This window comes from Calliphora vicina, chromosome 4 (genome assembly GCF_958450345.1).
Source record: "Calliphora vicina chromosome 4, idCalVici1.1, whole genome shotgun sequence".
Taxonomy (NCBI): Eukaryota; Metazoa; Arthropoda; class Insecta; order Diptera; family Calliphoridae; genus Calliphora; species Calliphora vicina.
Window position 1 is genome coordinate 106,915,906 of NC_088783.1, and position 16,370 is coordinate 106,932,275.

The following is a 16,370-nucleotide window of genomic DNA, read 5'->3' on the forward strand; positions in this document are numbered from 1 at the left end:
ATTTCGTTTCAGTGTTTATCTATTTGGAATAAGATTGACTACTGATTGAAAACGGTAAAAGGTATCAATAAGGCTAATTTGAATTATTTCGTATTAACGGTGATTTAGCGGTATTTTGGCTTATATTAGAGTTTCAAAACCGCGATGAAACTAAAAGAAAACAAGTTACAAAGCTATTTTTTCACCAAACAATTTGAAATGTTTTTATTTGGGTTTTTCGAATGATACAATAATTCTTCGCTATCTATAAGACGTCAGAGTATATACATATATATTAATATACTTTATGGGGTCGCAAAATAAAATTGTGGAAGTAAACTTAACGGTCATGGTATAAAAAAGGATAGAAAGTATTTATTAATTCTTAATTCCATTTTCGAATTCAAAATAAATTGTGTCTCTTAACGATTCAGTTAAATGTATTGAATTCATTCCTTAGTGAATTTATTCATTTGAGAATTCATTATTTATAGAATTAAATTTTCTTCAATTCAAATCGATTACAAAAAGGCTTCAGACAATTTTATTCAATTCATTTGTAATGATTAAAAGCAAAACAAAGCTGAATGAAGAAAAATAATGTAAACTCAATTTGTAGTAGATTTGAATAACAAAAATTTAATCATTTAAAGTTTGAACAAATTCTGTTATTAATTAACATCAAAATTAATTCAATTTAAACAAAAACTTTTGAATGAAGCTTAATAATTAGATGTTGGGAATGGACTAATGGAATGAAAGGCTGACATTTTTTTAAATTAAGCTCAAATTTAATTAATTAATACGAAGCTGCAGTATGTAATGATTATAACCAGGGCAACCAAAAATATGCTCTAAAAAAAGTATTTTATGCGCATAAAATATGCACTTAAATACGAAAAATATGCTCTTAAAATGCAAAAAATATGCACTTAAAAATAGTTGGTTATTGTTTGATTTCAATGTTTTATTAAAAATAATATAAGAAGTAAATAAAAAATTGTTTAGTAATTTGTTGCATAATATCGAAATGTTTCTATTCTACATAAAGCTTTAAAATCTACTTTTTTTATTATTTGAATTATGTTTCGCAATCACTATAGAGAGCGTTTGTAATTGTTTGGTAAAAAATTGCAGTGGATTTTGGAGCATTCATCAAATATGAAGATTAACATCTAAATTTGACTTCCAAAATTTAAACAGAATTATCAAAAAGCCTTACAATAGTGAAATGATTTGTTTTCTTTAAAACTGCGGAAATATAAAAAAAAAATTTTGCATTTTTATTACTGGAACTCAAAATCCTTTCTCATCAATTGATTGTATTGTAATGATTTCCTAATATCTTTGTTACAATTTGTGTAAATCCTTCAACGTGCTTTGAACGTGATATTTTCGATGGATCTTAATATTCTGAACATTTGCTGAAAAGTTGTTTAATTTTACATTAGTGGTAAACTGTTAATGCCCAACCATAACTGTTTCAAGCAACCTTAAGTTTTTTTTCTAATGTATCCAACATTTTGTTAAGAAGTTGCCTATTTTTTTTTCTTTTAATTTTTTATGTATTTTTTACTATTTGTTAAATTTTGTTATTTGTGTGTGAATATTTTTAATTTAATTCAAATATATGGAAACTAAGATTCCTTAAGTCAATGAAAATTTAATGAAGATAAGTCGATTATTGGTACTCTAATTTTTTCTTTAAGTAGCTTAGGCAAATTATCATTGGACCTTAACAAAATTGTAAAATATAGAAATGAAAAATTAAAATACAAGCAATAAAATTATATTTAGAAAACAAAATAATGGAAATAAAGACAATATGCAACAAAAATATGCATTTATGATTTAAATAGGCAAAAATATGCTATAAAACGCAATATATGCAAAAATATGCAGTAAAGAGCAAAATATGCAAAAATATGCACTAACAAATCGATGCCAAAATTCTTATAATTGTCTGAAACGGATAAATAACTAACTCATATGTTTATACGATGCACAGCAAAAAATATGATATTGCATATTTTTGGTTGCCCTGATTATAACACTATGTTTTTATATGAAATATGGCTATAATATTAATAATTAACAGTATCATTGTACATTTTGGGAATAGCGGGGTACCCGGGAATGTAAAAAAAATCCCCGATTCCCACAAGAGGTTTTCTTTAGGTATTCAAAGAAATGGCATTTTTTGAGATAAATTATCGGATGTTTATTTCATAATAAAGAGGAAGGTAAGCCGTTAATAATGAAAAATCATCTGCCCAATGGCCACCACGTCAACGCTTACAGGACCATATCCTTTTCATGAAATTTTCCATAACCAAATCGCAAAGTGGCTGCCCTATGTCCTCAAATTCTATCTTTGATGTCTTGAATAGACGCTGGGCTGTTGGCGTAGACCTTATCTTTTACGTGGCCCCAAAGGAAGAAGTCGCAAGGTGTTAAATCACAAGATCTCGGTGGCCAATTGTGATCACCTTTTCGAGAGATAACACGGTCCGGAAACTTTTCCCGTAAAATAGCAATGGTTTCGTTGCTAGTGTGGCACGTAGCGCCGTCTTGTTGAAAGTAAACGTTGTCCAGATCAATATCATCCAACTCCGATCATAATGACGTTTTTGGAATGAACAATTCCAATTCTTTAACACTTTTTTGGAGTGAATTTTAATAATTTGCGTTGTTGAAGCGTGTATCGTATATAACATGTATGTATCGTAAATAACACCTCTTGTTGGAAAACCCTTTATTAGGACATAAAAGATACTATACTGGTTATATATGACTGTACTACTGCCAATTATAACGTATGCCTGGATAGTATTCAGGAAGAACAGAGGTAGTGCAATGAGAACCTAATCAACTACAGCTATTGAAAATATTTTATCAATACTACCGATCGAAATACAGGTTAAATATGAAGCAGCCCTAGCTGCAACTGGATTGATGATAATGGGATAATGGCTAATAAATGACACATAACCAAACACTAAAAGATAATAAACATCTTACCAGATGGTAAATTTGACAGAATTCAAACTTAAGAATTAGATGAAGTAACAAGAGTTCAATGGTTCAAAAATAGGTGACCAAACCAGAATTGACTTCTTTGAACTAAGCCAAAATACAGATAAATACTTGCGTCTCCCAAATCACAATACTGTTATGCAAGCTGAGTTAATGTCAGTTACGGAAGGTATTGAATGGTTTAAGAGATAACAAAACGCCAACTCCTGTTTTTACGGATACTAAAAATATAGAGTTAACATGTTAGAATGAGAACAAACATTATGAGATAATATGGGTACCAGGCCATTTCCGAGTTATCGGGATCGAAAGGATCCAAGATGGGAACATTCATGAATACCATGAATGTCAGAAATTGGCAGAACTCTGCAGTCATCAGATCGACCGACATTCTATGAGAAAACCCAAACTAGGAGAATACAAAGGATATCAACACTCAGATGTGGCGACTCATTTGGTTCGTTTGGGTGGGTGGATTTGTCAGCCAATAAAGTCATGGCGATCGTACCTTCACAAGAGTAAAACATGTCAACAAATCCATGAATTAGGGTACGAATTGCGCCTACACCCATCCTATTCTGCAGATTTTGCCCCGATTGACTATTTCTTGTTCCCAAATCCGAATAAATGGCCTGATGGAAAGAGATTTTACTCCAACGTTGAAATCATCTCACAAACAAGTATCTATTTTGATGACCTTGACAAATCAAGGGAGTCAGGGACATCCTACATTTGGCTCCTCTCATGCTATATGGCGCACGATCAGGCCGATCCATCAACCAACAACACGATGAGAAATATGATGCGTGTTGTCAATCGCAAACCATTATGCTATCTGGGGAAGCTTAGACACCAATGCTCGAGGAGAGTTTTTATAAGACTTCATATTAGCCTCTAATCTAGTGGTAGTCAATAAAGATTCTGCACCTACTTTTGTAGTCGCAAATAGACATGAGGTTCTTGATGTTACGCTTGTCAGTGCAAGCCACTCCTACATGATCAGTAATTGTTCCCTCTCTGATCATTGTTATCTAGTATTTTTTATCAAAGGGAAACCTTATGGGATTGTACACTTTTTGAATAGAAGGAAGACAAGATGGAATGAGCTTCAACGAATCCAATCTCAGCTCTTTCCCCAACTCCCTTTGATAAGTGACACTGAGGATAGTGTAAGAGCTGTGAACAAGCTTACGGGCTCCATAACTGAAGCTACTGCAAATACTTGGTAGTCTCCAGAAATAGCGGACCCCTGAAAGAGGTCTTGCAGACTCTTCAATGTGGCTAAAATATCAGGCAACTGGTCATCTTATAAGTCATTATTGAATAAATTCAAAACTCTGCTCAGAAATGCAAAGCCAAAGTCATGGAGGGACTTTTGTAGCGGCGTTGAACGCTCCTCGGAAAATCGGGAGCTTGATACTTATTCCCCAAGAAGCCTGCCAGTAACACTCTTGTCGAACTTGGCATTAAACTGTCTGCTTAGGAAATTAGATTCCCTAAACTATAAAACTGTAGCCTATGCGGTTAATGTAGAGGTGGCAGTTTCAGGGATTTATCTGGGTACGATTTCGCAACGACTGGAGACGGCACTCAAAATAATAAATCGATGGAGCATCGATAGTAGTTTTAGTGTAAAACTGAACTTGTACTGTTCTCAATGAAGACTAAGATCCCTAATTTTACGTTACCCCAACTGAGCGGAACCGATTTTTCGCTCTCGGCTAGTGCAAAATACTATGGCAGAAAGAGCAAATGGCCACCACGTCTGGGCTGCCTCACCACGACTTTTGCAGGAGTTGCCAAACTGAGGAGGAGGGAGAGACCATCTTACACTTCTTTTGCAATTGTCCGCCACTTGGTGATCTGCTGCCAGGCTTTTAGGCGAACGATCCTTTAGCAATGTCTCCGAATTATCTGGGAAGGAATTAAAGTGCATAGATGCCTTTATGAGAAAAAACAGATGGTTAATAAAACCTAGCATGCAAATGACACCTCAAGAATTAATAATGAGTTGATTTCAGAAAACTCCTCTTTCAATATTTTTAATTATGCCTTAATCGTACTTTTTTACAATTTTCGACTAAAACCAATTCAGTATTCTAAAAGAACTTTATTAACGTCAAAATACTCTTATGATAACATTGACTCAGAACGTTTCTTAAGAGACATAAATAAAGAGAACATTGTTCCAGTGAGTCAACATGGACTTTGGCTTACAGTAGCTCTTAAAATAAACAAATCATTGAAAAATATCAGGTTTCATTTGAAAACAATCAATCAATATACATGATGAAAGAAAACAAAAAAATGGTGATACGCTTTTGTACACAAATTGATACTGTAATCATGGAAAACTATTGGACGAGCCTCTATTTAAACATTTTAGTTACAATGAAAATCGTTAGTAGTAATTTTTCTCTTTAGCTGGCAACATGTTTTTGGAATTGTTGTTGGGCTTAATTGCCATTTTGTTTGTGTGGGATTATTTCAATAAAAAACATCGTAATAATGTATTATTTGAATCGTGTATACCGGGACCTAAAGCAATGCCTATTTTAGGCAATGCTATGGATGTGAGACATGTTAATAGTGATAGTAAGTTTAAACTTAATTAAAGTTCTAAATTAAGTACTTAACTATTGTATATTTTGTTATCTTTTAGATGTCATTGATTCTATACGCGATTTTAAAAGAAAATATGGTAAAATTTATCGGTTTTGGGTGCTGCATCAATTGAGTGTTGTTATTTTGGATCCTGAGTATTTGGAAATTGTGTTGAGCAGTCAACAGATGATTAAGAAGAGCAGTTTATATGATTTTCTGGTGGGTTGGTTGGGTCGTGGTTTGCTCTTGAGTTGGGGCAAGAAATGGCATTCGAGACGTAAGATTATAACGCCCACCTTCCATTTCAAAATTCTCGAACAATTTGTGGAGATTTTCGATCAGCAGAGCAGTGTTATGGTCAAGAAATTGTACGAGAAGGCTGATGGCAAATCGGTTATTGATATCTTCCCGGTTGTGTGTTTGTGTGCCTTGGATATTATAGCGGGTAAGTTAATTATAGATCTTAATTATTTATAGTTTGCTATTGTTAGAATTTTTCTCATGAATTCACAAACTTTTTAATTGTTAAAGTAGCAACTAGAAGTGAGATTATTAAAATTATTAACATCTTTATATAGTTACGTCATTAATATTTTGTTAAGTCATTGTTGTTGTAGAATTATTAAATAATTGGCTTTGAAAAGCAAGTGCAATTAAATATATAAACACACATTTCGATCTAAATACAAACATATGTAAGTTGTATTTAGTATGCATTTATTAAAGCGCAGTGAAACACTGAGTTAATTGATGCTGCTAGCACAGTGGTACCGAACGAAAACTGATCTTTATAAAATATGTACCTATTTAACTAAACATTATTGAATTGTTTCCATGAGCTAAAACAATTAATTAAAATCTTTTCTTTGAAACCCAAGAATTGAAAAATTGGGGGACAAACGAATTGAAGCCAGAGACCTTGAAAGACTATTTTTGCACCGAATCTTTACTAGTGATGAAAAATGGATCCTTTACGATAACTCGAAGCGTAAGAGATCATATGTGATGCCCAACCAGTCAGCCGAAACGACGCAAAGCCAAATATCCAGGGCGCTAAGGTAATTTTCTGTATTTGGTGGGAGCAAAAGTGTTCAATCTAATATGAGCTGCTGAAATCTCACCAGACTATCACAGGGAACCTGTACCGAATGCAACTGATTCGTTTGAAGTGAAGAATATGCTGCCAGAGATGAAACCGTTATAATCCATCATGACAATGCTCGGAAATACGTTGCAATACCTGTTAATATTATTTAGAATAAGGAAGTTTTGCCTCATCCGCTTTATAGTCCAGACCGTGCCCCGTCCGACTACTTTTTAAGAAGTGATCTAGAATTACAACTGAATTTGAACTGAACTAGAACTGAACTAGAACTGAACTAGAACTGAACTAGAACTGAACTAGAACTGAACTAGAACTGAACTAGAACTGAACTAGAACTGAACTAGAACTGAACTAGAACTGAACTAGAACTGAACTAGAACTGAACTAGAACTGAACTAGAACTGAACTAGAACTGAACTAGAACTGAACTAGAACTGAACTAGAACTGAACTAGAACTGAACTAGAACTGAACTAGAACTGAACTAGAACTGAACTAGAACTGAACTAGAACTGAACTAGAACTGAACTAGAACTGAACTAGAACTGAACTAGAACTGAACTAGAACTGAACTAGAACTGAACTAGAACTGAACTAGAACTGAACTAGAACTGAACTAGAACTGAACTAGAACTGAACTAGAACTGCACTCGATCGATGCAGAACGCTCTCTCTGGGATACACTTCACTTTGGAACAGAGTATCCGACATTGGCTAGATTCGTTCTTTTTTCTCGGAATCCATATGATGCCAGAAAGATGGGAAAAGTTCATAGCTTACAATAGCCTATACTTTGAATAAGTTCATATTGTACAAACGTTTCAAAATAAAAGTTAAAAACTTTGAAAAATCTCACATTTTTAAGACATACTCCCAATATAATTGAGTATTTATTGTAAAACCCAGTGTAATTAAATAAAATTGGTTTATTTAATGCTACATTATTATTTATTTATTACAATACCATTATATTCTAAGTTAATTTAACGAGAATATAGAGTTATGATTATGAGCCCTTTCAAAATCTCTGATTTGAATCAAGTCCAATTCTTGAATATTTTTAAGCTTCAGATTTAATGTAAAATTCTTAAATATTTATTTTCGTTTAATGTTTTCAGAAACTGCCATGGGTGTTAAGGTAAATGCCCAAGAAAAACCCGGTCTGGAATATGTCCAAGCCATAGCCAGGTAAGTTTTTCAAATTACGTAATTCCATAAATTTAATGCATTATTTTCCATCTCCTTACAGTCTTTCCCGCATTATGGCAGATCGTTTCGTTATGCCTACGCAAAGAACTGATTTCCTATTCCGTTTAACGGCTCCCAAACAATATCAAGAATCTCAGCGTTGCATTAAAGTTTTGCATAAATTCACCACAGATGTTATAGAACAAAGGCGTGCGGCTCTCGAGCAATCGCTAAAAGATGGCTCTTTGAAAAGTAAGTATTTTCTAAATTATTTCTAAACATTTTTAACTGAAATCTTATATCTATTTTACAGCTGAAACTGAGGATTCCGAGTTAAATGCCAAAAAACGCATGGCTTTATTAGATGTTTTATTACAATCCAACGTGAATGGTGTGCCTTTGACCAATGAGGACATACGCGAAGAAGTTGATACATTTATGTTTGAGGGTCATGATACCACTACCAGTGGTATATCATTTACTCTTTATTTGATAGCCCGCCATCCTGAGATCCAACAGAAACTGGTGGAGGAGATCAAGGAAGTTATAGGCACTGACAAAAATACACCGGTAACCTATCGTGAGCTGCAAGATCTGAAATATATGGAATTAGTTATTAAAGAAAGTCAAAGATTATATCCTTCGGTGCCTGCTATTGGTCGCGAAATTCAAGAAGATATAAAAGTGGGTAAGTGTTTCAGTTAAATTAAACATTTATAGATTTCTATACAAAATTTTTAATTTTTTTAGGCGCCATTACCATTCCCGCTAATACAAATGTAAATATTCCTTTGTTTATGGTCCTGCGCGATCCTGACTATTTCATTAAACCCAATGACTTCATACCCGAGCGCTTTGATAGCACAAGCAATGAAAAAATCCATCCCTTTGCCTATACTCCCTTCTCGGCGGGACCACGCAACTGTATCGGGCAAAAGTTTGCCGTGCTTGAAATTAAAAGTACTGTTTCGAAAATGTTGCGTCATTTTGAATTGTTACCGCTGGGACCTGATGTTAAGCCGGTGATTAATCTTATATTACGTTCAAAAACTGGTATGCATATTGGTCTTAAGCCCAGGGATTTGCAACGTTGATCAAAGAAAAGCAAGAAAGAGTTGCTTTTTAATAAGTATTTTTATAAACATGTAATAAGTACACATAGAGAACAGATTCGTAGTAGCAATCGAATGATTCGGTTGCACACATAGAATTTTTCGGTTCTATCATCAGTAAGTCAGTTCATAAAGAAGAATTTCGGTTGCAGCAACCAAACTTTTGTTACCCTTTCTAAAATTTTATAGCCACAACTGTAAAATTCGGTCACTAAGGTAGAATCATTCGATTGGCAACAAATTCGGTTGCTATCACGAATCTGTTTTCTTTTTGTAGAAATATAACCGTATGATTTAATAGTTTTTAACAAATAGTAGTTGTATTTATATATAAATCAAAAATATTTAACATCTAATATTAGTTTTTTTTTATAACAGCTCAAATTTTATTATAAAACAATTAATCACCCCTATCGCGAATCAATATTTCACATGAAATATGTTCCCTTTTCCTTTTTTCGTTCATCAACTTTGTTCACGTGAAAAAATTCCGCATGCTGTGGTATTTTGTAAACAATAAACAGCTGTTACGAACAAAATCAACTATTGTGAATGAAAAGTTCATGGGGAATTTCACGATAGCAATTTTCCCCTCGAGGGAAATGAATATTTCATGGGAACAAAATTTCACATGTTATTGCCGATAGGGGTGAATAAAACCATGATTTGTCTCAATTACTCCAAAAATTCTCCCATTTTTATCAAAAGGTTTCTATACAAAAATTTGTTATCAGTTCTTCAGCGTGTCATTTCAAATTAGAGGTCAAATTTTCATGACTCTGGCGCATAAATCAGGCTGAATTTGATGGCTGTGGTTTGTTGCTTATTCGCATAGACCTGCGATTTAAGAAAACACCACAAAAAAAGTCCAACGTTGTCAAAACGCACGATCTCTGTGAGCAGTTCACATCCCACCTCTTGGGATGACCATGCCCTCTTGGATCTCATGTGGATTGATATCGTCTCAAATTCAATAATTTTGTTTGCTGACGTATCCATTTATCCAAAAATGGGCGAATCGCTCTGAACGTTGCCCGAACAGAACACCCATTTTGATAAAACAATTTTATAATTTGTATCACCATGAAAGGATACATCGTGATTTGACAAAACAAACTGAATAAATTATATCTAATTCGACAGATATAGCTTTAACAATATGGCCGCTATCAAATGTCGAAGTTCGCAAGTCCCTATTGGAAGACCCTTTAGTTAAGTTTATACACCTACAAATAAAATATAACGTGTTTTGTAATATTGTAAAAATTAATTATGCCTTAATCTATTGTTAGTTTTACGAGTATTACTACATTAATAAACAATAATTAAATTTTAATAATGATATTCAGTACAATACAATATTATTCAATAAATCATGTAAGCTGTAATTAAAATATATATGTGAATACACTTGAATACATTGCATAATAACAAGAGATGGAAAATAAAATAAAAGAAAAACAATGTTTCCGGTATAATAGTGGCATATCTTAACCCTTTCGAATCGAAATTTCTATCAAGCTGGGGGCAGAGAGCCAAGCCGAAGTAAACAGATCAAGTGGCTGGGGGAGCTTCTTTTATTAAAACTAGCATATCCCGGTGCACTTCGCTACCCCTATTCTAGTAAAATTAAGAAATATGAATGGATTTCTGATACAACCTAACAATTTTGAGAATCTCTCAATTACAGTTTACTTGATATTCAAACAATAACTAATTTGGTATGGGAGATACCACTCATTTTTATGTATTTTATGTAAAAAAAATAACTCATATCAAGCTTCACTTTAACTTTCCTTTATATGGGAGGGGTCATTCCTACTAATCCGATCACGTTTAGCTAAACTTTGTAAAAAGGATCAGGAATAAATTCGTTTTTAGCAAACCTCCGTAGAATGGAAATAAATTGATTGATACACATTTAAATACTTTTAGAATTATAGTTCTCCAGATATTCAAAATTAATTATTTACTTTGTATGGGAATTTCCACTACCACTAATGCAATCCCAACCATTTTCATCCAATCTCTGTAAAATGGTAATAGAGCTATGCGGACAAAGTTTGAAGAATCTTGTAATTATTACTTTGTATGGGAGGTGACTCACCTCCTTTACCAACCCTCCATTGTGGTTCCCCAGACTTTCGAAATAAATATTTACTTTGTATGGGAGGTGCTAATCTAACTTAGCCTATATTCAGCTAACTCCGCACAGTAATAAGAAATTAATTCGTAAAAAGTTTTAACACTTTTATAATTGTAATAATTCTCCAGATATTCAAAACTAAATATTTACTTTGTATAGTGCAACGCCCACTATTCCAATCCCGAAAATTTTCAGCGAAACTATGCAAAATGATAAAAGAGCCATTTATACAAAGTTAGAATAATCTTGGAATTATAGTTCACAAAATATTTAAAAATAACTATTTACTTTATATGGGAGGTGACTCGCCACCTGTTCCGATCCGTCCCATTTTTGCTTAAACTTAATGCAGTAATAAGAAATTGATTCTTATAAAGGTTAAAGACCGTCACAATTATAGTTCTGCAGATATTATAAAATAACTATTTACTTACTATTTACATATTGAGAAAATAAAAAAAACCTTCAAAATAATTTTTTCTTCTTCATTGTTTTCAATAACAACTCTCACTTAAAACAGAGCGAAATCAATACTGTTTATTTGTTTCTCTTATTTATTTACAACAACAAATTGGACAAACACGCATTGCTTTGTTTACTTTTTAGCTTAAGGTTCACACGTACACGTTTTGCATATGTGTTAGTAACATCTTTAAACGCTTATAACTCCTAAAAAACTGAACCGATTTCAATAAAATATATATTCTGCACTTCTGTGAATAAATCCCTTTAAAATGGTATATTTCTTGCCCAAATTGAATGTATAATTTGAGCGTAATAGGGGTCTAAAGAAATCGACTTGCCTATTAATATTATGATGGTGATGCAATAATACTGATTTTAAAATGCCGAAAATCCTGGATTTCCCCTTTGACATTTCTAATGCCCACGTTATACTCTAATTATACAGTACGATAAAATTTTATTGTTTTTGTAAATAATTAATTGGTTTTAAATAAATTTTAACTTAATCATAATTAATTAGACACTCATATGGTTAATATTTTTAATTACATCCAGCTGTAAAATGAATTTACATGTCAAATAAATTAAATGCGTTTAACATTTATTTAAACTGCGTCATACAGTAAAATTTTTAAATATTTTTTCTTTGCTAATTGTTTTAATTTGTCAACAAATAAATAACATACACACTTATTTGTATGGTTTTAGTTAAATTGTTAAAATTTTATGATGAATATGTTAAAACAAAATATTAATAAAGGTATTTATAGACGGCAATACTGAGTATTAACACTTTTCAAATTTAAAATATTATTGAAATCAGTCGGTATTTCAAAAAATCGTTTCGAAAAAACATTTATTGTTTACACGATAGTATTACAAATATTTTATTTCTTTGTTGATTGATATTTTTCTGAAAATTTTATTTTTATTTTATATTTTCTTGACATTTTTATTCGCCTTATTTGTTTTTATAAATACATACCCGATACATATGAAAATAAAAAGTTTTTGAATAGTTTTAAACAAATTTTCAATACCGACCGTAAATCAAAAAAATCATTTGTATTTTTTGAAAATCTAATACAAATTTTGTTTAGACGATGAAATTGTATTATGATACTTGAGTTTTTGACAAATATTAATACTCAGTATTGCCGTCTATAAATACCTTAAGTAACATTTTTAAAAGGAATACACTTATATGTATTTGAGAACTTTTACTTTAAATTTGAAAATTTAGAAAATCTGTATTTGAAAATTCTTTTTAAATGTTAGAGTTGAAAAATATTTTGTTTGATTGTTTTAAACATAGAGAATAGACATAGAGCGGAAACTCTCCTGTCAAAGACCTAACTCAATTGTCAGAAACCTAAGTGGTGAGAATGTATTAGTAGAAAAAACTATGTGAAAACAAAAACATCACTCGTATGTGTGATAATTTTGAGTATTTTTTTTTTGTTTGAGTTTTTTATAGTTTCCGTTCTATGCATAGAGAACATAGAGCGGAAACTCGAAAAAAAACTCAAACAAAAAAATTACTCAAAAAAGTTACACATACGAGTGTTGTTTTTGTTTTCACGTAGTTTTTTTTACTAATACATTCTCACCACTTAGGTTTTTGACAACTGAGTTAGGTCTTTGACAGGAGAGTTTCCGCTCTATGTGTTTTCTCTATGGTTCTATGTTTCTCTATGGTTTTAAATACAATATAATAAACAAATTAAACTCATATCAAATAATAGTAATCTTATCAAAAAATATGAATCAAACAGTAGCTGTGGTACAACATATTTTTAGACCACAATCGAACCAACAATAAATAGCTAATTTTGAGATAAAAAATCGGCTAATCTGCTAATCTGAAAAGCAGCGTTTAACTAAATTTATCTAAATATTGACATTTGATCAATGAATTTTACTAATCGCCACAAAAAGTGTTTCTGAGCCAATCGGTATACTTTAAGGTAGGTGTTAGGTGATCACTTAGTTTAAATCTTATTTTGTGACCATCTATAATATTCAAAACAAAACAAGCACGTTTAGGCTAGTTCAGGGACCTATCACAGAGTGTCTAATAGTACGACTAATTTCAGCAACTCGGGCCATACCAGTTCCCTTCTCTTTAGGTTACTTGAGACAAAAGTGCTTCCACACTTTGTTAACACTGTGATCACCAGGGAAACCAAAATATGCAAATGCATGTTTTTTCTGGTGAGTCTAATGAGCACATGGATAAGATATTTACACGTTTCAGAACTATTTAAGAATTTTGGCATCGATTTGTTAGTGCATATTTTTGCATATTTTACCCTTAAATGCATATTTTTGCATATATTTGTTTTAAGAGCATATTTATGTCATATTTTTGCGTTTTTAGAGCACATTTTACTATTTAATAGCATATTTTGACTTTATCAAAAACAAATTTTGTCTTACTTCCTTTGTTTAAAATTCAAAATTGAAAAATAGATGGCTTTTCACCAAAAAAAAAAAAAAATAAAAAAACAAAAAAAATTTTTAAATTTAAAAAAAAACAATTCGAAAATTTTTTTTCCAAAAAATGAAAAAACTGAAAAAAAAATTTTTTTTGTTCACCTGTTTAAATTTTTTATTTTGAAGTATAATTTGGTGAAAGGTATATAAGATTCGGCACAGCCGAATATAGCTCTCTTACTTGTTTTAAAATAAAATAAGCACTATTTTAATAATAGCGCCATCTGAATATCAAATTTTAGTTCTAATTCAAACTAATCCATTCTAAGTGTTAAAGAAATATTGTCTTTTAAATTTGCTCCTATAACATCAGTTGATGACGAAAGAAAATGTTCTATGTATAAAAATGTTTTCAGATCCAATAGACAACGATTTTTATTTGAAAATTTAAGTCAATATTTTGTAATTTATTGCAATAATAACCTTAATTGAAGAAGCGACTTTATATTTATATGAAATATCATCAAAAAATACCTCTCGAGGCATTTTCATAGCTTAAGTTCCTATAGTTTTTATGTTGTATTTTTTTGTTATAGTTCATGTTATTTTTGTTTATTAAAAAATTATGTAAAAGTTTGTTTTTTTAAGAGCATATTTTTTAAATTTTAAGAGCATATTTTAAAGTTTTTACTGCATATTTAAAGCGCTTAAAACGCTTTTTTTAGAGCATATTTCTTGTTTCCCTGGTGATCACCCTAGTAGATAATATAATTTATTTAAAGCGGTTTAAGCTATTGCACGATTAAGTAAATATATTAAAGTCAAATCATGATTACCTAATAACAAGTAAGAGAGCTATATTCGGCTGTGCCAAATCTTATATACCCTTCACGAAAATATACTTCAAAATACAAATTTTAAATATTTTTAGGTAAACAAAGTTGTTTTTTAATTTTTTGGAAAAAAAAATTTCGAATTCTTATTTAAAATTTTTTTTTAAATTTTAAAAAATTTTTTGTTTTTTAAATTTTTTATTTGGTGAAAAAAAAATCGGGTTAAAAAATATTTTTCCAGATTTTGACCCATTGTAGGTCCAACTAACTATAGTCTTATATAAGTCGTTGCAAAGGTCTTTGAAATATCTATCATTAGATATCCATATTGTCTATATTAATGACTTAGCCATTGTGGACCGATTTAGCTGATTTTAAATAGGAAACTTCTCGAAAGTATGTCTGACAGAATTATTGAAGATTTGGATACCGAAGATATCTGGGGTCTTCAGAACATTGATTTCAACAGACAGCCAGACGGACATGGCTTAATCGGCTCCGCTATCTATAAGGATCCAGAATATATATACTTTATAGGTTCGGAAAATTATATTGTGGAAATTACAAACGGAATGACAAACTTAGATATACCCTTCTAACGAAGGTGAAGGGTATAAAAATAGCATTTATATTATAATCTTAGCAATAAATAATGTGGATCAAAATAAATTGGACTTTGTTTTTGTAAAGGCAATAAATGATAAACAATTAAATGAACAATGTCATGATCAAGGCGAATTCATACAATACAAGGTGGTGGCAGTTCTACAAAAACAACAATATAGTGGGGATAATAGAATACTGTAGGTTGTCCATTACGAAGTTCCAACTTTCGATCAATCTTTCCAGCATTGGCTGCGGTAACTCGCCAATTACGCAAGTAATGTTAGCTTCCAAGCCGTTAATCGTAGCTGGCTTATTGATGACACACATAGAAAAAATAGAAGAAAAAATCCACGATCTAGACGGACCTCCCTGATATAGTAGACGAAAGTGTGATGGAATATTTATCTGAGCGAGAATCGAACTCGCAACCCTCAGATGTATCTGTAGACAAACTATTCTAAGTTTGTGTATGAGTTTTAATATAAAAAAAAGCTACGATTCAAGACTTGGGAGCCAACAGGTGCCATGAGATCTACGACTACGAAGTCAACTTTCGCTATGATATATTGTTTACTAGCACATCTTATTGGGGCTGAAATAGGTGTTTAGACTCAGCGTATCTGGAGATTTGAACATAGGTAAAAATGTATAATCTACCAAGTCTGATAATGTTGTCACTCGATTAAAAATTATTTAATTAATAGAGGAAAAAAATTAATTTTATTCGAATGAATTCTATTTAGAATAAAAAAATATTCCATCAATAACTTTCGATTAATTGATTACTCGAATAAATTTATTTTCAGGTAAAAATTTGGGGAAAAATATGTCAATGAAACAAGACTAATAGTTTATAATCAT

The 16,370-nt window shown here is 31.5% G+C and overlaps 1 protein-coding gene across 1 annotated transcript; it reads left to right on the forward strand.

Moving 5' to 3' along the window:
- Positions 1-5,443: 5,443 nt before the first annotated feature.
- LOC135959279 (cytochrome P450 4d2-like) lies at positions 5,444-10,423 on the forward strand. Its single transcript, XM_065510408.1, has 6 exons — positions 5,444-5,610; positions 5,678-6,064; positions 7,842-7,911; positions 7,973-8,163; positions 8,225-8,599; positions 8,662-10,423. Exons 1-6 carry the CDS (start codon positions 5,448-5,450, stop codon positions 9,003-9,005), a joined length of 1,530 nt encoding a protein of 509 aa, XP_065366480.1. The 5' UTR covers positions 5,444-5,447; the 3' UTR covers positions 9,006-10,423.
- Positions 10,424-16,370: the final 5,947 nt, after the last annotated feature.